General features: G+C 38.3%; 1 protein-coding gene across 1 annotated transcript in view; it reads left to right on the top strand.

Moving 5' to 3' along the window:
• LOC119912003 (cadherin-7-like) overlaps nt 1-22,900 on the top strand; it is a 106,066-nt gene that overhangs the window by 36,463 nt on the left and 46,703 nt on the right. The window contains exons 3-4 of the mRNA XM_038730980.1: nt 9,849-10,143; nt 21,783-21,902. Coding sequence (XP_038586908.1) covers nt 9,849-10,143; nt 21,783-21,902 — 415 coding nt within the window. The remainder of the gene's footprint in view (nt 1-9,848; nt 10,144-21,782; nt 21,903-22,900) is intronic.

The raw sequence follows: 22,900 nt of genomic DNA, 5'->3' as shown, positions 1-22,900 counted from the left end.
ACGAGTAGTATTTTCTGTGTGTGAATGTATCTGTCTGTATATATATATAGTGTGTAATATTTTTAGAGGTGCAGGGATACATACTACACTAATTGTAGTATTCTTACTGGATCTGATACAGCTCCTTAGTACTATTGCTAAACATCAAATGTATTTGTCATATTTGAAATCTAAAGATATCTTTTGACTAGTCAGAAATCCGTTTTAAACAAAAGTTTGATTTAAGATATTTCTAATTAAATTTTGATTAATCATATTAAAATTTGAGATATTTTTAATGAGTAAGAATTTAGCATGGACGTGTATGGGGAATCTTAAGAGAGATTTGACAAGTCAAAACTAGATATAACTAATTGTATTCTCAGTATAGTCAGAATGTAATTGGAGATATCTTGAATTAAAGTTTTGCCTAGTCATAAATGCACCACAAATCTTAAAAAAGGTTTTTAGGGTTTGCCATAGTAAAATTCTCTGTTCAAAGACTCACTGCCAATAATGATTAATCAATACAATGTCAGTTATTTCTTCTAATACACATGCTGCTCCTTTGTTTCCTGTCAGATTTGGTTGTTTCAGTTTGTAGAAGCAGAGACGCCTCTTGTGCACACAGGCTACGAGTGCATTATGTCTCAGTCCAGTGTCCAAAAAATTTAACTGACACTCACAGTTTTGATTTAATGTGAAAATACTGACAGAAACATGAATGACTAATTTAATTTCTTCTCAGATCAGAACTCAGCACGGATGAGAGGTGCTGACCTTCCCACACACACACCTTCCTTTCACCCTCTGTTTAATCGCTTTTTAATTGTGCATGTCTTTAACACAATGTTCTCGCTTTTGAGGTCCGGACTAAAATTGGGCCTATTTCTATGAAAATCCAAATTCATTTTCCCCACATGGAAACAGAGCCATTATCTCCTCGGTGTTATGACTCAGCCAGTAGGTGCAGATATGAGCTGCCACTGTCTGATAGAGACAAAGTGTATAAATGCCAGTCAGATTTATGAAAATCATTTTTGACTTTGACTGAAAGCTGATTCTTTTATGTGAACAGTCGCCACGTCAGAGAGAGCAGTGAACCCTGGTGAAAACTGCCTCTCTGCATTTTCAGATTTCATCCTCTAGAAAAAGCTATCTGCACTTGCTTTGTACCTGCTGTCAAGCCATCACACACATCTATTTGTATAGATTTAACAGTGTATTATACTGACTCATTTTGAATCAGCCTACTATGAACAAAAATGTCACTTTATTTACTTTTGTTCAGTAGATTCCAAATAAATGTGTTATTCTTTGGACAGATTAGAGAGACACTTATGTCAACTTCTGTCACTTTATAACTGTTTGTTCTAACGCTTTACCTTGAATTGACAGTTCAACTGCTTTCATTTCTTACACTACCACAACAGGCAATTCAACTGCCTACAGGGCTTAAACTCAAAGCAAAAAATGCTCTCAGTGATTAAACTTCAACTGATTTCAAGTGCTTTTATTGCTTACAGTACAACTGACACCTCAGCTCCTTTCAGCGCTTGGTCATCAAGTGACGCTTCAAATGCTTTCAGTGTTTCAACTTCAACTCATACTACCACTGCTTTAAGTTCTTTAACTTCAACTGCAATTGCTGTATATTTCACACACAAATAATTCACACTTTAAAGCATTTAAAGTTGTTTACACTGTTTATACATGAGTTGTGTAAACAAGAAAACACTTTTTAATTAAGCCTCATCTAGTTTTATATTGTTTGAATGTTGTATCATATGCAACTCATACTGCAGAAGTATCTCACTATCAACAATTTAATTATCCATTTCTGTAAATTACCTGTTAATTTGCTTTTCAGGGTAAGCAAAATATTGAGCATAGCAGGCTGTGATGATGTGTCTCTAATAATGACAGGAGCCTCCAACGTGTGTTTAGGATGACATTAATTTCAGTGACATATTAGAGTAAACTAAAAAGAACAAGATACCCTAATTGATTTTGAATTAGCTTTTTTTGGACAGAGAATGTATTTTCTCCTTATTTAGTTTTGTGTGATGGAAAACAAAAAGTCTGTTGCTTTAACTGCTTTAACTTAACTTATGTTTCAGTTGCCCTCACTACCTGTACTTCATGTAAAGTGTTTAAAGAATTCACATAATAACTTGTTTATAGTGTTTTCTCTCCAGGCAATTTAGTCTTCTTTTGTGACATATTTAAAATCTTTGAATGGTGCAACTCAGGAACATGTTATTGCAATAAACACCATATTGTCAACTTTTTAACTATTTATTGTTGTAAAATATCTGCTAATTAGCTCTGTAGGTAAGTGTAATACTTTCCTTCGACCACTTTGTCCCCTCCACCAGTCCTATGACTTTCTATGTGCTTGAGAATGTTTCCATCTGGCAAAGTAAATAACTTACTTAATTATTCTGGTGAACTAGACTTATTTCAAATTACTTAGAAAACAGATTACTTAGAAAACAAAACAGCTGCTCAAAAAAGACACGGGGCTTTGTTGAAGAGAGAGCACTTTGGTGGAACTATCTTTGCTACAGTAAACGTCTTAAATTGCCACAGAAATTGCACAAAGAGTTATGCTTTTATAAACAGCATGTCTTAAACCCTGGAATCTGCTTTATCTCAATGACTTAATTGCATGTAAAAACAATATTTTTGTGTTTTTGTGTATGTATGTGAGTGCATACATGTACAGAATATCATTGATTAGATTTAACAATAATTTTGATTCATGCCCCATTACAGTCAGCCAATCCAGACACACCGTCAAAAGCATTATGATTTATTTTTTTATATTTAAAACAAACAGACCAATACAGAACACAAAGAACATTAAAGATAAGGGAAAAGTGAAACATAAAGACATCATTTATTAAATTTAAGGTCAATAAGGATAAGCCTATATGTACAGATCCCATGCATCTGTACACCCATGTGTGATAGCTAACACTTTCTCCATGGTAATGGCTAATTCCCTACCTCCCAACTTGAAATGAAAGAGGAGAATCTGAGCCACGGAGCCTCTTTCAGAGCACAGCACCATGGCTACTCACCCGAACATGGTCGAGTGAATAGATGAAAAGCCAAGCATGTCGGGAGCTCATGTCAGTGACAGCTGCACTGAAGCCCCTGTCTGCATTTTTAGCTCTTTTTTGTAGCAGAATGACCCTTCTTGCCCCCCATCTGCTGTCCTTCCTTATTTGAGCTTCATGTATGTGTTATTTAATGAGTCTGAACTCCCTGCTGGCTTTACGTATGGCCCATATTAAGTGTCCAGTAATAACCTTTATTCACTGGCAGATTCATGATTTCAGCTGGATATAATATAATAACAGTATATGATTTGCACTGTTGGAAGAATGTGCAGGTTTCTTGTTTTATATCAATTTCTCAACAGGAAACAATGTCAGAGTGCACCGTTGTCTATGTTTATTTTTGGGTTGTTTGTGAAACATACTGTACTACCATGCTCATAGAGAGCCCGTTAAGCCCCGCTGTTCGATCTGCTCTGTGAAATATCTTGAGGGCGATTTTTGATTAAGGGCTCTTGAGCAACGGCAGAGGCTGTTTTGTACTGGATCTAGTATTGCTCACAGGTTGCCTGTAGGTATGGACTTTTGTGTCCTTTTTGGATTGTGCACAGTCCATTGAAGTACTCCCAAATACAAAGCTTGAAACATGCATCTTGGGGTTTGAGCAGTTTTTATTTTTATCCATTGGTTGTTTTATCTGAGGCCGTTTCTACTTGCGGTGTGGTACATTTCCAAGCCAAATGAGCGTAAATAGGAACAAAATAGAATTACACACTCTCCAACAACAGTTTTCATGTAGCAAAGAATGGCAAAAATCCTATTTCAAATGCTAAAACAATTTGAACACATTGTGCTCTGGTGATAGGACAAGCATGTATCACTGGGTTGTTACGGGTTCTTTTATGCTTTTCACTGTTCTCTTCTGCTACAAGGTAAACAAGCAAACACAAAGCTAACAGGCTGGTCCCTGGAGAACTGCCTGCATATAAAGTGATGATAAGTGTCAGCACTGATTTCAGAAGGGTTCCTGTTCAGATCCCACCCCTCCTTGACAATCCCTGTGAGTGCCTTTGAGCTACACCGCCATGCTGCATGCTGTGTTATACTGACCTCGAAGGGAAGCAAAGAAAAGAATTCCAGAGTCTTTACATTTTTGCAAGGGAAGCAACTATGGTACTCAGTAAAAGTAATAAGTGTTGAAACTTCAAAAACCACCTCAAAATGAGCAGTGACAGTTTAAAAATGGGTTAGATTAATGAGAGAGAAAAGTATTTGACCAGGGTATACTTTTAATAAGCCCTGCCAAGTTATACATATTTTATGCGGTCCTCAGTGTTGATGAGATTTAGAGATTGAATATGTGGAGCCAGTTGCTGCACTGTTGTGTGTCTTTTTACTGCCAGACAGAGAGTGGGAAATGGAGGAAGCCAAACAGTTCACTGAATAGACCACATAGTGAGCTTGACCCTTGACCTGGCTTGCATGCTTTGTTGTCTGCCAGCTTTGTTCTTCTTGTCCATGGTATTTACCGGATAGAAACTACCACGCATGGCTTCCTCAAAATTAAATGTTGACTCTCCACGACTGACAATTTACCTCAAGTTGGCTCCTGACAGCAGGAGATGGTGAATAAACACAGCGAGCTCTATAAGAGAGGCGGCATATGCATACTGAGGCTTGAGGACACAGCCAATGCAATCATCATGCCCCTAACGCAGCATCCATCAGTGGGCTGATAGATTCCATTAATAAAAGACCTTTGGTGTTGTATCCTCTGTTCAGCATGTACTCCTTCAGTGCCACCAATATAATATTGACCTAATCATTCTCTACCCCTGCAGCGCTGGCTTGGAACCTGAAATACCATTGTTATTTATCCCATAATGAGATGTTGACATTTACAGATAAATTGAAGGAAGAGTTTCAACAATAATTCTATGTGAGTACATTGTAATATAAAACAAAATGCTGGATAATAGGCTTTTATCATTGAGTGGCCAGCACTTAATTGAAAAGCATTGTAGACATGCACACACTCACTCTTTTTTTCTGTTTGACAGTAAAAAATAATCATTAAGATAGAAATAAAACAAATTGCTCAAAAATAATCTCTGAATTATTTCTACACCTAAAAATACAGGTCTTTACCCCCATTGTTTTCATCAGCGATAGTTAGGTATTGACCTCAATCAGGTATCATGAACACAAATCTCAGATCTCCTGAACCCAAACGCCACGCTGTCCAAGACAAGGACGTGTCTCCAGACTCGTTCCAAGCTTAACCCATCTCCCCGGCAGAGCATACCAAGGGATAGTCAAAAAGCTCAAACAGTTGTGTGCTTGCTGTGGGGTGGAAGAGATGCAAAAGGCTCTGGCTGTCAGTGGTAACAAGCCTCTTCAGTGTCACTTGAAGTTCAGAAGTGGTGCTTTAGGTGCTTTAGGAAACAGACCAGTCTCACAAGGATGCTGACAAGGAGATTGCAACCAATTGACAAACCTCAGATTCAGGAGGAGCAATGTGGTTTCTGTCCGACAAGAGTTGATCAGCTCTTCATCATTGTACGGAAACTGGACGCCCAGTTTTCATGTGTTTGGTAACTTGAAGAAGGTTTGTATTAGTTTCCCCTGAAGTGTCCTCCTGGAGGAGTATGAGCTACAGATGTGATTTAAGAGCATTCTTGGTGATGATTATGCATTGTCACCACTTATCCATGACTTATCTACTGTATCTACTGTAAATAATTTGTATGTAACATTTGTTTTGTGAGTAGCATAAAGGAAACTATTCTAAATCTTATTTTCAGGGACATAATCTTGAAGAATTTTACATTAGCATTGACATTAACAGTAACATAAGCTGAGGCTGGGGTTCATGTGAGATAAAAGTAGTTCAGTCAGGGAAGATTTCATCTGAGTGAAGGAATAAATTATTGACATTTGATCTAAGAATATGAAAAATGTCAATAGTCTTTGGTGATTAGACCCCATCGTGACATCATGATGGTGTGATGAAGAGAATGCCGAAGATCTGGATGTGATTAGGAGTGGAGCTCAACCTGGGCCTGGATATGATGAACTGGAGGAGAATGGGGTGGAGGAGAGGAGATTTTAAATTTGAGAGTGACCACGTGATTGGCTGATGGAGATCACGGCTTAGTCAACTTGTTAGGGAGAGAATAGGAGAGAGAAAGTTGTTATGAATGAAGCATAACGACAGTCTTAACTTGTGCTGGGCTTCATTTATTTATATGTTTTGTTGGGAAATTGCGAGTTTGATTTTTGTAGCAAAGTGACAGTGGCAGTTGCACCGTTTAATTTCATTTCCTTCTTTGTTTCAAATTGCAAATATTGATGGGATTTTTCATAAAATCCTGTTGTAAACCAATGCAAGAGCTGTGTTTTCATGCCAGCAGAAATTTAACAGCATTTTTGGTGAAGATTGTGCTCTCTGATTTATCTACTGTATCTAATTTATGTATATAACATTTTTTTATGAGTAAGGAACTACAACTTAATCTCATTATACAACCCTATGTTCTAAAATGGTTTTTAAAAAATCTACATTGTACCTTGAATAGTGTTGCACTTGGCTGTTCACATGAAAACAATAATAGTTGTGTCAAGTATGAAAACAAGAGTTAGAGAGAGAAGTTCAACCCCTGGCTTCTTTCTCACCTCCCACCGTGAAATTGGTGTGAATGCCAGCCTGTCTGCTTCACAAAGTTAGGTGTGAGGGACAGGGGTATCTGAAGCTACTCAACCATCTGACAAGCAGTTCATGGAATATCCTGGCCCCTTTAGGATTGCACCTCTTCTCTTCATTGAGTATGTAGTCCTGTAGGCTTTATGAGGCATCCAGCAGTCCTTGAGGTGCTTTGCAGTTTAGTTTAAAATGACAGGAGGGAGGGCCGGCCACCCGAGCTTGGTAGAGGACAGTGCCTCTTTAATTTATTGTTTAAGATTGATTTTATTTAAACTGAATTAAAGGGGCACTCCACTAATTTGACACATGTTCAGTTGACGACGATTTATAATGTCATCAGTGTTATCCCAGTTTTGGCTGATTTTTAACACAAAGCCTGCAATAAAGATCGGAGGTATGTGGTTTGAACAAAGTAGACATTTAGGAGGCAGGGGAATTTAATGAAAGAGCATTATGGGAAATCTAGGACCCAGCGTGACCCATAATAGGGACTAAAAACAGGATATTGCAGGCACTGATAGTTATTTTAATTTGAGTCCTCTAACTGAATGAATGTGCAATACTAAATTGCTGGAGATCCCTTCTAAATTTGTAGTGTTTAAAATGTGATCATTGGCGGTGTACTTGATACTTTACATAAACTATTTGTCTAAGTGCAGTGTGCTGGAGAGAGCTTGGCTAGTGAGTAGGTAGGGAAAGCAAATACCCCAAAAGAGCAATTTTAACAGTAACGTATGAGTACACTTTATATACTTATACTACTTCCTTCCTGGTTTTATTAGTTTGGAGGTTGAAAACACTGGAAAGACTGAGAACACTGTTGTATATTACAGATTCAACTGAAGCTTTATTCTGTACACTTTTAACACCAAATATGAGAATCAGGAAAAACATTCCCTGAAAAAAAAACTAAAGCGTACTCTGCCTGCTTTGCTGTTAATTGAGGTGTTGTATAATGTTGGAGGTGATGGAGTAAAGACAGAAATATGCACTCTGCTAAATGCTGACAGTTGAAAATGGTCCATCTGTCCATCTTTGAATACCAAAAACGGCCTTTCAGTAAAATATATGGCAGTTTCTGTGATCACTCTGATGTTCAGCACATTGAAGGGGTTGATGGCCATCAGACAGCTCTGACTTCAAACAGGCTTATTCAAGGTTGGTTACCAGCTTCAAGTGTTCTTTTTTTAGAGTTATTGAAGGATTTTTTTTGTCATACTTTGAGGGGAGGTCTTAAAGTCATCTTTACACTCATGACTTGTTCTTCTGAGATTAAAACTCTGATATAAGCAGAAGGTTGTTGTAGTGACTACACAGGTCCAATGATAAAAATGTAGCTTGTCTTATCTGTCTATGCAACATTATAACAGCTCCTATTAATATTCCAGCTACTCCAAGAAACAAAACTTGAATTTCCCACATGCTTTGAGCTGAAAAAGATTTGATTTGAAGATATGAACTTGACCCTTATTTGATGTGCCAGTAGTTTCAGACAAAGATGGTTTACATGTTTATTAAAAAGGACGTGGCCCTTGGTGTATGACCTCAGCTCCTGCTATTGATTCTCAAAAGACAAAAACCTTTAGAATCCATTTTGCTATCAGTAGTGGTGCACTTAAAGCTACACTCCACTGCTCTTAATGCCAACAAGAGAGAACTGTTGAAAATATCTGATATTAATATCCAGCTTTCACTCAATAAAGCATTGAGTCACTACTGTTTAAGTGGCAGTCTGAATATTGGATCCTTTGCTGACTATGGGCAAAGTAAAGATGCCACATATACAGAATAGGGACTCCTCTCGGACAGAAGACTAAATTGTAGTAGTTGTGTAAAAATGTTTGAATAAATGGACAGAAAAATGAAACAGAAAGGTCCTTTCAGTTAATCATTGTTGAAACAGAGATTCAAAGACATTTCTTAATAGCTGTAGTGTATTTTTTATGTGGGATGAGCTAGCTATTGCTTTAACAGAAAATTGCTAGTTTGATCATTTGTGATGACCATTATATTACTTAGCAAGCCACAGTGGCATTGAAGTACTATTTCATTTCATTATTATTCATTATTTGTAGCAAAATGCAAATCATGATTGGATTTTGTAACATAATTAATTCATGGGTAAATGGTGCATGTTTTGATCTTTTGATCTGATTCGAATGTTTGTCCACAGAACATGACTTGTATTTGTTTGTGTCGTGTGTGTCAGGTGTACATTATCAGCAAAGATGCGGTAGTGAAATACACATGGTGTTAAAATTTTATATTTTATGCAACATTTACATATTTTAGTAGTATTTAATATGTATGTATATATTGAATTTGGTAAGATGAGTGACAACAGATGAAACAGCCAAATTTCAATTTCAGGTTTAATCAATTTGGCTTGTTATCTCTAAATAGATAAAGTTTAAACAATCCTTTAACCTCTGTCTAAAAACAGCTCATTTGTAGTTCAGCCGTTTCGCTTTCATCCCTTTAACGTCGCAGGGATGAAAGCAAAATGCGCGTCATATAATGCTATGAAGCGGCTAGTCCGACACGCCCTCAAAAACACCGGTGAACACACTAGCTACCCTCCAGGCAATCAATGGACATAAAGTTGTTACTGTGATGTAGAGACAGAGCTCAGTTAAAACTTTATGGATGAAAGATACTTTGGTTACAGATTAATAACTCACGACTCTGAAACTCTTGCTCCAGTCTATGTTGATAAGCTGGTAAGGGGAACATGTACAGCTGAACCGAAACCGTGTTTACTGGCTTCTCACGACCTGCTTCTGATTGGCTAGTAGTCCTTAACTAGGAACTGCGCATGTGCAACTCCCAACAAAGATCATGTAGAGGCAAGATGTATCACTCCATAGCTAAAATGAAGCCTTCAACAACCGGGTGAAAAGAGGAGCTGCAGCGATGTGCAGTATGATAAAAATATGGTGTTTTTTTGAAAATGAAACCATGTAAACCTGTTTTGGTACAACCCCCAAATAAGATTATGAACCTGAAAATGAGCATAATACCATCTCTTTAAGTTATTTAAATTATTATTTACTTGCTTACATGACCATCTTTACTGTGATGTTCTTTTTTTCTCCCAACAGCTACACTCAGATGTGGACAAAGGAGATGGCAAGGTGAAGTATGTGTTGTCTGGCGAGGGCGCTACCTCCATCTTCACCATTGATGAGAACACAGGTGACATCCATGCCACGAAACGCCTTGATCGGGAGGCACAACCCTACTATACCCTCCAAGCTCAAGCTGTAGACCGACTCACCAATTTACCCGTAGAGCCCAGGTCTGAATTTGTGGTCAAGGTCCAGGACATCAATGATAATGAGCCAAAGTTTCTTGATGGACCATATATGGCAGGGGTACCAGAGATGTCACCCCTAGGTAAGCCTTTGTTTTAAATATCATCCCATACCAGTTCCCCCCTTTTTCTTACATTTTCTATTCTTTTCGACTCGCTCTCACACTCTCACTTTCTCTTTGACTTGCCCTCTCTCCAACATCTGCATTTGATAATTTTCCACCTCACTGAATTTGTCTTGATCTCTCTCAGTATTTAAGGTCATGGGGGGGAATCGGGAATTTTGCAATATTAATTTGAATCCAGCACATTTGCTTTGTAAGACTCAATGTGTTCATCACATTGGGCCCAATTTAAAGTGAATGAAGCTCTACTACATGGGCTCCACATCAGTGGTAGTCCAAGTTAAACTACTTGGATTTGGACATCCCTTAGCCAGAGTGTACAGGTTAATTGGCTTCTTTTTTCCTTTTCACTAATATTTTACTGTGCTAATAAATTAGACCAGGGACCTTTCTCCTCTTGAGGTCTGTTCGATTCAGTTTTTGAAATCAATATGATGTAGACAGACTGAACTATCAGGACGCCCGTAGAACTTTGGACATGGCAAGGCAATTCATTTATGAGGCACATTTACAAATTCAAAGTCCTTCACAAAAGACATTGACAGTAAAATAACAGAATGAAAAAACAAATTAAGAATCAGAAAAGACTAAAAGATGAAATGAAGAAACATCTGTGAGTGATCGAAGCAGCCAAAATCTAATTGCTAGCAATGTTTTTAGCCTTGATTTAAAAATCTTTTGAAAGTTTATGTTCCAGATATGTACAGAGCAGTAGCTGAAAGCAGCGTCTCCATGTTGTATTTTCAAATAAATACTAATAAGACAATTGCCAGATGACCTGACAGGTCTGTAGGGGTTCACATTGTGGGTGGGAATCAGAAAAATATATGCCTTAAAACATTAAAGTTGGGGTAGGCAATGCATGTTTTGTTTCAAACATTATACAGCTGTAGTTGTTGTAAGGTCTCAGTATTTCATATTCCGTTGACCACTTTAACATTTATAACTGCAGATATTTCTTTTATCTGTTTGGTTTAAATATGGTCCTGGAGGAAGCCATCATATCAGACCCTGTCTTTAAGTGGCTGCTTCTTGCCGCATGGTCAAGATTTCCTCCAAGGTTCTGAACGGGTCACGCTCAAACTCAAAATGCGAGTAAATGCAAATGAGCCACAACAACATCCTGAGGCTTTTCAACTCAGCAAGTGCATGAGAAACACAGCTGGAGCGAGAGAGAGAGTAGCTTTTGTTTTTTTTCTTTCTTAGTATGATCGTTCCAGTTTAACAATAATGCTGCTAAAATTCTTCATTTTGGTCAACAACAAGAAATGGGTGGTGTTGAGCAAAAAATGCTCTCAATTTGCTATTTTCTGGTGTTTTTAAACCCGACTAAGTGTATTGTAATGTGAAGTCTAGTTGTGCCTTAATTTCCATATTTATCACCCTGCATATGCCAGCACAGACCTCTAGGCTTAAAAATGTTGATGAGTGATGCAAAACTGACTTAAGCAAATTTAAGGTCTGAATCAGGCTTGATGGCCACAGGCATGTTTTCCACAAATTGGGCTCAGAGTTCATACTAGCCAGTACTTACAGTTACCTCTCTCGCTGATGTCTGAAAAATGTCTGATCCAGACAAATACATTTCCATCCATCCATTAAACAGGGCAGCACAGGCATCCTTAACATCCTCCAGCTCCTTCTAGGGGTTCCCAAGGCCCTCCCAGGCATGCTGGGAGCTGTGGTCTAATCACAAGTGAGCTATGACAGAAATGAATTTGGGTGCCAACTGACAGAAAAGGGTGATATTGATTTAAAAAACACAAAGTTTGAGATCATTTTCTTCCCAGAGATTGTGTGTATGATAAATTACATTTATTTTCTCTTGAGGTGATCCTCTTGTTGATTTTTAATAATAGACATGTATTTATTATCAACATCTCATTCTAGATGTTTGTTACTGAACTTGTACATAAACAGACATTGATTTGTTTGGCACTTCAATCTGCCGTCTGAATAATAATTCAGTATCAGAATAGGACCTTGTAATCAGTCCTCTCACAGTGCTGAAAAGATTAGAGGCTGAAGTAGACTAGTTACTCAATTTATATAAAATTAGGTACACAATCAACAATCAGTCTTTGGTTTCATCAAGAATTTATAAAAGTTTACATACAGTGCAATATAAAAAGTTATACTGAGAGTGTGCGGCAGACAATAGTAGTGTTGAATGATGCTGAAGGGAACGTGTTAGTGCATGCATTAAACAACGTTAGGTGGGGTAGTAAGCTCTGGATTTGAAGAGGGAGTGTTTAAACCATTGGTTCTTCAACTTTTTCTGTGACGCACCCCTTCCGAAGACAATAAAAGGTAATGTCCCCCCCACACCAGTAAAAATGGATTTCTATGATGATTTTTATCAATCATTAACAATATAGGTGGCTGATTCAGATTCTTGGTAGCACTTTTGGTTGTATATGTCACCAATATGATTCCTATTAATGCAAGTTTAGGTGAGCTCAACATCCACGACAGCTCCGCTATGTTCACCAGCTAGTCTCTTACTGTGTCTGTCTGCGGTTTGGTGCTGGAAAGGTAGCGTACAGTGGCTTTTAAGATATTTTCTGCTGAAAATAGCTGCCTGCTGCAGCTGGAAACAATCCTTTTTGACTGGTGAGAGTGAAGCAAGACATTACAGTTGCGCACCAGAAAACCAAAACAATTAGCTGAAAGATGTGACAATGCTCGGTAGCACTGAGGGGAACTGCACAATGGATTATAGACACTTTTTTACCAGCCTGGTAAATGAAAGCACTCTGCAAGCTTCCTCATTCCAATAAACGCTAAGAACTGAAAAAGCTCATTGTGCGTATCAGCTCAACACCTCCAACATGCATGGCAACATACAGATGGAAATGAGTGAAAACAAAGGTGTTTTTTAGAACCTTCAAAGTCAAACTGGAAATTTCCGCCAGCATACAACGGCAGTGGGAGTCATTCCAAGGGAGGCAATGCTTTGCTTACTACACAGGCACGGAGATCTCTGAAGGATTACACAGCCGACTGTCAACGGGGGGTACTGAGCTCAGGCTTAAGGAACCGGAGGATTAGAGTACAAGGGCTTGGAGTCTCATGTCCAACCCGAGATAAGACAGCAACTTGGTACATCAACCACAGAGGAGGATGCGTTCACACCAAAAGCGCTGAGAAGCGGGGTCAACCTCGCCACTTTATTTACTCTGCCAGTTCCTTTGAAGGTCTTCATCACAAGTTGAGAGAACAGCAGGAGAATAATACATTACCTCTCTTTGTAAATATATGCTCAAAGCAATTATCAGTGCAGTAAAGAACAGGGAAGGGCCAAGCACCTCTTGTCCTCAATAATTCCTTTATAGATGTCTTTAAATCATTAATGGTCACAGATCTGCACTGCTGATGAATGGGTTCAATTTAGAGGAAATCATGAATTTAATTAATTAAAGTAATTAGAGGCAGTGCCCGTCCATACACATGGAGACCTTATGGCCCGAGGATCTCTGAAAGCTTTTGTCTTAATCACGACAGGGATGTCAAATAAAAGACAGGAGAGCTTGGGGACAGGAGGTGTGACAATCGCGAGGCTTGGCTCTCTCCCGCTGCATAGCGAAGAGACCAAAGGAGCAGTTTGAGGGCTCATTACAAGCATAGAGAATGTAATGTCAACCCAAGGCCACAGCTCTTGAATTTACTACTCACCAGTCCTATATCCAGCTGTCATTGTTCCTGTCTAATTCATGAGAGCGGAGATCAAGGATGGGATAGTCACTTAATTCTGGAAATAAAAAAAGGTGTTCTGGTTTAAGGAGAGCCAATCCAAATGATTGTTTTTGATCACAGTTGGGTGTCTTGTTGATCCCTCTTTGCATTGTGGGTTATACATACACACTCATGGGGCCACTTCTAATGCCATACAATAAAACAGCTCTGCCATAGCGTCTATCTTTAAGCTCATAGTTGGTGACATTGTCTGAAATGTGTAAATTAAATTATGTGTTTAATAATGAGGTAGTGGTTAATGTCACAGTGGGCTTCATTATACTGAGATGTGTTTCTAACTTTTTGTCACTTTCTATTTACATAAATGAGATCAGCAGAATATTTTAATACAATTCGGTCCATTACTAAATTATTACTAACTAACCTCAGTGCTAAAACATATTATTTAATTAACACCTCTATGAACATTATAGGCAGCATAAAAGCAGGCTTTATTGCAGAACAGTTGTGTTCTGATACTGCACAAATAGAAAACAGCCGGCAGTAATAACTTTCTTTAAAAGTGCTATAATTCATTTTCACTTGGCAATTGCAAATAAATGTGAATTGAAATCTAAGTAATAATCCCCGCTTATCTGAAACAGTGGGGAGCAGGTGTGAACGTGCATGACTATAATCAACTTAATCAACAGTGGCAGCTTTGAATACTCATGAAGGAACTGCTAAAATCACCGGGCTTAAACTGAATTTTTTTAAAATTATTAATGTGTTTTTTTAAATACTATTTTTAGTCACAGATTTGGTTCCAAATGTGCATTTCTACATGCAGTGAATGGCCTTTTATCGGAAAACATATACGGTTTGTATTAATATAAAAAAGTTCTTTGTCACATTCTGGGTCACATTCCTCAAAACAAACAAATTTGTATTGCAAGTGTGCACTTGGAAATGCATATTGTTCTTGACAGTTAGATGCAGTCTGTATATGCAAGTGGCTGAAGAATACCTGTCTCCCATTCAGATAAAGCATGCCACATTTATTTTCATTACTGGCAGATGACAGTTGTTCACCCAAGATGCGGAATTGATTAGGAAACCTGTTTTGCTGCGGGGGGGAATAAATAAAAACTGTGAAGATCGGATCCATCACATCAATGAAGATGGACAAATATTGAAGGGACACAGACAGAGCAAATTGAGTAGCAGATGACAGCCTTGTGGAGCAGAAAGAATCTATTCCGGGTGTGTTTTTTTGTTTTTGTTTTACATCCATCTTACCCAGCTTGTGATGCCTTTCATTCTGACAATATTGTTAGAACTGGTTGTTTGTTGGACAGAGCACGCAACCTGTAGAAGAAGCTAGAAAAATATATTTAAAAGATGTGCCCTATCCGAGTCCATATTGAATGTTAATTTATGGCCTCGTCTGCCGAGCGCCAAGTGTTTTTAACTATCCAACTGTAATAGAGATTTAGACATCGCATGAGTTCTCTTTCATACAGGCATCCTTTGACCTTGGTGTTTTAAACTACCTGTAATATAACCTGTCATGACTAAGAGGTGATGATATAATCTAGGTGTCCTTCTACAACCGGCCTGGTGATAACTTCTCCAGCTTCCCCAAGTTTTTTTCCCTATTATATTGTTCACATCCAGGGCCAGAGCCTGTTAATTCTGCTTTATGGCCAGAATGGAGGACTCTAATCTTCAATTTCCATGATCACTTCATTCTGTAAAAGCCTGTAAAATACATCTCACGTTAGAAAGTGAGATTTTTATTAGGATGTTTTCCTCAAAGTAAAATATCACCAACTTGTAAGAAAGCACTTTCTGTCAGATGCGACAATATAGGCTCAAGCTTAGCCAGATACACACAACTAGCAATTAAAGTGAAATATTTGAACATAAACCAGCTATTCATATGACCAGCTGGAAGATGGACACTCATGGAAAATGGTGATTTTTCATTTTGAAGGTTATTTTAACAATCGCTATTGTTAATGATTTCACAGCTGCTGAGTGTGTGGAAAGCGTCAGCTTTAAGACTAATACTGATGTACAGTCTAACAGCAAAAAATAGCCTGAACCATAAATTATGTTTGAGATAATTAACAATTAAATTGTTTCTCCTCCTTAATATCAGATGATTATCAATTCTTTGACATAAAACTACTTTTTTTAACCACTAAATGAGTGCAGTTGGAGCAACAAGGCTCATTTATACCATAATGAGTGACCTACTGAAATTGATTGTTGCTGATTGCTGCTGATTATGTTTTCTGTTTGAAATCTTCAAACGCTTTTCTGCCTTACCTACCAAGCTACGGGCTGTCAGCTCAAGTCAAATCAACCGCATTCTGTCGGTACATTTAAAGAGAAATGCACAAGGAGTCATGTCTGATGTTTTCTGCCTTGGAGGAAGAGTGGGAGAGGACAATACAGTGCTGCACGCAGGAACAACAGTTGTCAGTTGTCAGCAGTTCACAGTCGAGTTTGAAAACAAATTTCCTTCTTGTTAGCTGGATGGAAAACTGGACACTAAAACAAAATCAGACTATGTCTTGGGTTTTATAACTTATCTGCAGTACTTCGCTAGATGTTTTTTTTCCTGGAACTAAGGTTTTATTACTATATGGCAATCATTTATTTTTAGGCAACTGAATGACAGTCTAACAGAAAACCATTTATGACTTGTCTTTAGAATAAACCTTAGCTACCGTCATTAACTGTCTAGGTTTACTAGCTAACAGCCAGTGGATTTGTTTAGTTAAGTTAGCATTATAGCTAACAAACTAATTTGTACTAAACAGGGAACATATGGATAAACATTGTTAGATAGGGTGACCAGACGTCCCCATTTTCCGGGGATAGTGCATTTAGTGGAAATGTCCCCATTTTTAACTGTGTTAATCATAAACTGTTTAAGGTGTTAACAGTCCTGAAAACAGATTTTCTCATAGATTATATGGATTTTACGTGGCCAGAAAGACTGGACAGCAGAGCACACAGGCGTCGTGCCAAAAAGTGATAGTCCGCAGAAAACTGAAAACTGCTATCAGTGTGAGCGCAGCCAGCATGTTAAAGCGGTCTCTTTACATTTAAAGCCGCTTTTATCTCAATCAAACAGACAAACATGCAAATAAACATCACTTTATGTCCGTGGTAATAGCAAATGTATGTCGTTGTGATACTTGCGTATCTTATAACGGAATAATCACAATTGTGGCCAAATAAGTGTTTGCAGTTTATAATGTAACCAGGCATGACATTTATGTGATTAAAAACAATAATAGAAGCCTGTTGTTGCCATTGGAATATGTGTTTGGGAGACCTATGTCTAATATCCTTGTTTATATTTGGAAAACAGAATCAAGCCTATAATTAACATGACTTAGTTATGTATAAAATAAAGACATGATCTCTTTTGCAATTATCCTTATGACTCCACATTATTTAACTTGCTGTGTACCAACCAATCCGCTCCTTTTTACCTGTTGAAATACCTTTAAATGGCCAATACAACACATGTAATGCAGGATTCCACTCGCCAGAAAGTGATTGCAGCTTCTACTTATTGACTGAAAGGTAGATTCTGCCTCAAAATGACTTGACTTTATTCAGAAGAGTTATATTTGGGAGATTATAAATCGGAAATTGTCCCCCTTTTTATTTCAGATATAGTAACATTATAATTTTTAATGACATACTGACCACCAAACCAAAAATGTCCCCAGTTTTCATTTCAGAAGTCTGATCACCTTATTGTTACATAAGTGTTACGTGTCGTTAATGGCGGACCCAGGTGCAGATATAGACGACAGGCGGAGTGAAAGGTTTTATGACAGAAAGACTAAGAAATATTTGTTTCAGGCTGAGAGACTGGGTTAGAGCAAGGGTCAGGCTGATGACAGTAGGTTGAAACCAGAAACCTACCAGGTGGTAGTGAAGCATTTTCTCCTCCAAAAACTGGCTTCAGGAGTGATCGTGGAAAGGGCAGACAAAAAGTGCAAGTAAGTTACAATCATCTAGAGACTAGAAACTTAGTATCAAGCCTAAAGCACTCCACTGTGCAAGGAGAGGAATAATCTGCCGATGAGTGACTGGTAGCCTGCAGTTCTTATAACTTCTGTGATGAGCAGGTGAGAACCAGCTGTGCCACCCACCAACACACCTGACCGCCTCCAAGCCTGGGAAACACCAATCACACACAAGCACAAGGGAGGGAAAACACAGAAAGGAGAAACCTGGACTGTAACAACAACAGATATAGTGTATCTAGGGCGCTAAAGCTAATTTGCAGCCTCCTTCCTGGCCAGGTTAGGCTTTTAAATCTACAGTAGGTTAAAACAGATAACAAGAAAGAATCAAGATAAAAACAGAAGCTAAATAGAACAAGACAGATAAAACAGACTGTACGTGTGTATAACGTTGTTGAAAATGTGGCTTGCTAACTCCACCACTATCTTACCTCCTAGCTTTATTGTTGATGTTAGCGTTGGAAATGTTTTCCAGATCCCAATTTAACTGCAAACTAATCAACAGTGGAACTTTCTTGAACCATATACACATCTGGGTCAAGGTTTCTAATAATTTTCATTTGTACTAAGTTTATTTCCCCCTTATCTGCCCCCACCGCACCCTATCAATTGTGAACTTAAATAAATCGTGGCACTTTGCAAAGTGGGATGGGCAGCTGGAAGCATTTTTCTCATTCTGTATAGAGAGCCTTAGATACCCTAAGCATAACACAGAGGTTCATGACACTAAGGACATGCTATATTTACCATATCATTATAATTTGTCTCCGTTTCCCAGTGTTTCAGATGGGGTGGCAGCCATGACAGAAACAAATAAAAGGCTGAGTCTTTTTTCCTGCCTGGGCCCCCACTTCTTGTGACGAGCTACTTGCAGAGGCGAAAGTACTTGTCTCTCAAGTTCTACCATCTCTTCACACATTCCAGCACCTCCAAACCAATGACTGAGAAAATCTCTCTCCACGAATTGGCTGCCATCAGGCAGTCTTTGTTATTTGCAGAAGAGTAGTCTGTCAGGAGACAGATGTGTGTATTTCCTGATTTCCTCGATCAAACTCTCCTTGCTTTCATCCATGTTCGTTTTCTTCTTCTTTGTCTTCTTCACTGAAGACCAAATGAAATTGAGGGAGAAGAAGAAGAAGTACAAGCCGGAAATGCGTAGGTGGAAATGCGATGCTACCAAGCCGACCAATAACAGGGGGCTACACGTTTGCCTACGGCTGGACACAAAAGTACAAATCAGACTTAAGTTTGTCCCTTCAGCTTCCACCCCATTGGATTTTATTTCATGAAAAATATGTACAGTAGCCTATTTTAATGATATAAGTGCACAGCATGAAGCGCATGGTGCAGATGCATTTAGGGCATGTTCAAATCCATTTTAGCTAGTTTAAAAGCTGAAAAACTGGTCGGTTTTCCAGGTGGTTCAAAAGGGTTGTCTCTTAATTAATCATGGGTGTGTTTTGGGCGGAACATGCAATAATAAACCAATCACTTTCTCTTTAAAAGCCAGGTGAACTTGTATCTTGGCGCATGACTATTTAAATGGTGCGTTAATGGCATTATAAAAACATTAATAAAATACAAATTAATGAAAAAAAGTGTTCCAGCCCCCCCGCGACCCTGTATGCAGGATAAGTGGTTGACGATGGATGGATGGATGGATGAAAAAAAGTGTGTTGCAGACTGACAGCAGAGAGAGAGAGAGAGAGAGAGAGAGAGAGAGCTCATGTAAGCGAATGAGTGTGTGAGTGTGTGAGTATGAACTTAAGTGTTGACATGATAGAAAAACTTTCTTTGATTGCGAAGCCTTATGTTAATCTACTGTTCTGTCAGTTTATATGTGAAGTGTATAAATTACATCGGAGACCGGAGTCTCTGTTAATAGTAATATATTAATCACAGACACATAGATCCATGTTATATACGCTTTGCTCCACTTTGAAACATCTGTATCCTCACTGCGCTGCATTATTATAAACCATGATGAACAGGTCATGGGTCACATCTCTATCTTCAAGCTGCTTTCATTAATGTGTGTTGTATTGATGTGTTTTTTTTTTAACAATTTACCTTAATGATTAGAGAGGCTGCTTTCAGTGCATCCTGACCGATCCTGGATTTTAATAATCAATCATGTTATGCTGTTGTACCTTGTGCGTAAATGTGCACATGGGGAGATGATTCACCCTATTTCAACCAACCTGGAACCCACCTTTGCAGGCGCATCTTCTTATCTGAATAATGCGCCCTTTAAATAGCAGGGAAATACTGCCCCATTGACTTTAGACAAGATATATGTTCAGTTTAATGGTCAACCAACACCCCTATGGGCACACACAGTACATTTACTACTTACATAATGTGGGCGCTGGCCGTGAAAATGACAACTTCATTGGTTGGAAACTGGCAATGTGCTATGTGTTATTGAGGGCACAATTCAAACGCATCAAAAGCTTTGTTGTCTGAAAAAATTATGGTCAACCGGAAGGGCTAATATCCTAATATAGGGCTTAGGCTATCTATTCCTTCCTTCCTATATCCTTAGTGTTTGTGAAAACAAAAACACGGGACTCTCACAGATCATGTAATGATCCTATTGGTTTATATTGTGGCAAATATTTCAAATTAATGTAAAAATTAAAGGAACATCCATATAGGCCTACCCCTTAATTAATACTTAGTTTGTTAAGTAAGGGCTTCTTGGTTTTCACTTTATTTCATTTATATAGAAATGAAGGGAGCTCTGGCTATCAAACCAAATACCTTTACCCGCAGTTAAGTTGTTGATTGGAGTATCTGTTTTCAGGCCTGGAGTACTTAGTTAAACCAGAAGATCTGCTTTACACTTGTACCAGCACCAGAATTTGACAGAGCACAAAACAAACAACACTTAAATGTATGTGCAACAAAATGGTTTTCCTTAAAAGTTACGTTTTCTCCTCTGCAGATGAACACCTCTTCCGGAAGTAGACCCTAAATCAGTTTTTGGATTGGTTACCATCTGTGCATGTTAACAAAGATTTTAACTGGAAAATAAAATACTAAGAGTAAAAAAGGGGAATATGTTTTCCTAACTGTCTCTCGCTAAAACATTTTCTAAATGTTTCTTAAAATTCTTTAATCTACAGTTTTATTGAGCCCTAATTAGTGCACACACAGTCTTCCTATGACATTGCTGGAGGACTAATTCAAACCCTTTGACTCTTCTAAAACTAAAATAAAGTTAGTTTTGGCATCAATATGATATGTGATACATAATAATTTTGCTGTGTGATTTTGGTAGGGGTGGAGTGCCTCTTTAACAGAGCACAGATTGGTTGCCGAACCCATTTGGCTGCTGAATTAGAATCAACAGATTGAAGTTACCGGAAAAGATGTTGCTAACTGATCTGCAGGAGGCAAATTGAAACAGTGGCAATGAAATGATCTCTGAAGGCTCGGAGTTACACTTTAATCCTGCTGCAGCATTGTTGCAAATGATGGCAACAACTGAGAGTGTTATTTGTTTAGCAGCTTTTGAGGCCGTAAGCCAGTACACAGCACATGTCAGATGTTTGGGTGCTGCTGAAGATTTCTGTGAAAAACTGCTTTAAAGTCAGGCGTTTTGTATAAAAATGAAACTCAATATACAAAACTAAAGTAAACACCAGTCACAACAAAAGAAGACAGTGTAATAACTAATGTCTAATGAGATTATTTACCGCCTCAGAAGTTACATTTTCATTGCTTTCTCCCTTTTCCTCCCTTTTCAAGTAGAATTGGTCACACACTCTGTTGATATGATGACTATTTCCACATTTAGCTCTGTTTGACTTGGCTTCTGCATGCTGTCTTGGAAACTAATGAACGGCTGTCTGCCCACAGGAACCATGGTAGTGCAAGTGGCAGCCACAGATGCAGATGACCCAACATATGGGAACAGTGCCAGGGTGGTCTACAGCATCATCCACGGACAGCCGTACTTCTCTGTGGAGCCCAAAACGGGTAGGTACAACACATGTCAGATGAAAGTGGTGTTGATTTTATCCACTGATATGGCCACAGTGTGTCATTTAAAGGCCCTGAAAATAGATTTTCTCACTCAGCTTTTTACTATGAGTGATGAGTGGTCCTACATAAACACAATTGTGTATGTATGTAATGTAACCACGATGGCCACAAGTGGCAGTAAAAACCATATTGAATTTTTCTAGTGTATCACAAGAGAGAAACAACTAACATGTCTCCTGGTGAGGGTACGCTGTGTTTGTCTCTTGTTTTACCTTACTGATAAAACCATCTGTGACATTAGGGCTGTGAGATATGACTAAAATCCCATATCCCAATATAGAACATATTTTGTAAATTCAATGAAGTATTATGAACTCGTGATTTTTCTCTGCATCATGAAGGTGGGGTAAGCTATTCTGGGGAAATCCAACACCAGGACAAATACCATGATATAGAGAGAGAAAGTTAGCTGAATGTCCGTGGGCAAGCCATTAAACATTACCTGACACACACATCATGGCTGAAACGGCTGGAATAGTGTTGCATTGCTCGTCCATACAACAGACCTCTTTCTTTGGTAACGTTATGAACTCCTCGTTTTTGCTTGCATGGTCTGAGTCCTCCTGTTCAGTATCATCCAGTTCTGAGTAAAATTCACTTTCTTCCACGTTTGTTTATTCTTAAAGCAAATTTCTTCCCTGCAACACCGGTGGAAGTGTGGAAGAATGGTTCGAGTTGAAGTTAGTTTTAAAGTTGGATATTAGTTTTACATTGGACATTCAACAGATGTCTGTCAAATATCCAATGTAAAACTATCTTCACCGCGGTACAAAGCATCGTCCCCCTTGTAGTAGTGTTGAATTTGCGACACAACAGAACAAATGATTTATTACAATTAATTTTTAACAATATATATTGTCAAATGATATATATTGTCATATTGCACAGCCCTATGCGACATGATGAAATATAGTGTTACACTACCTCAAGTA

This window comes from Micropterus salmoides, unplaced genomic scaffold (assembly GCF_014851395.1).
Source record: "Micropterus salmoides isolate LMB-PRFRI ecotype aquatic unplaced genomic scaffold, ASM1485139v1 Ms_hic_scaffold_1, whole genome shotgun sequence".
In the NCBI taxonomy this organism is placed as follows: domain Eukaryota; kingdom Metazoa; phylum Chordata; class Actinopteri; order Centrarchiformes; family Centrarchidae; genus Micropterus; species Micropterus salmoides.
This window is presented reverse-complemented; position numbering and strand designations above follow the sequence as displayed.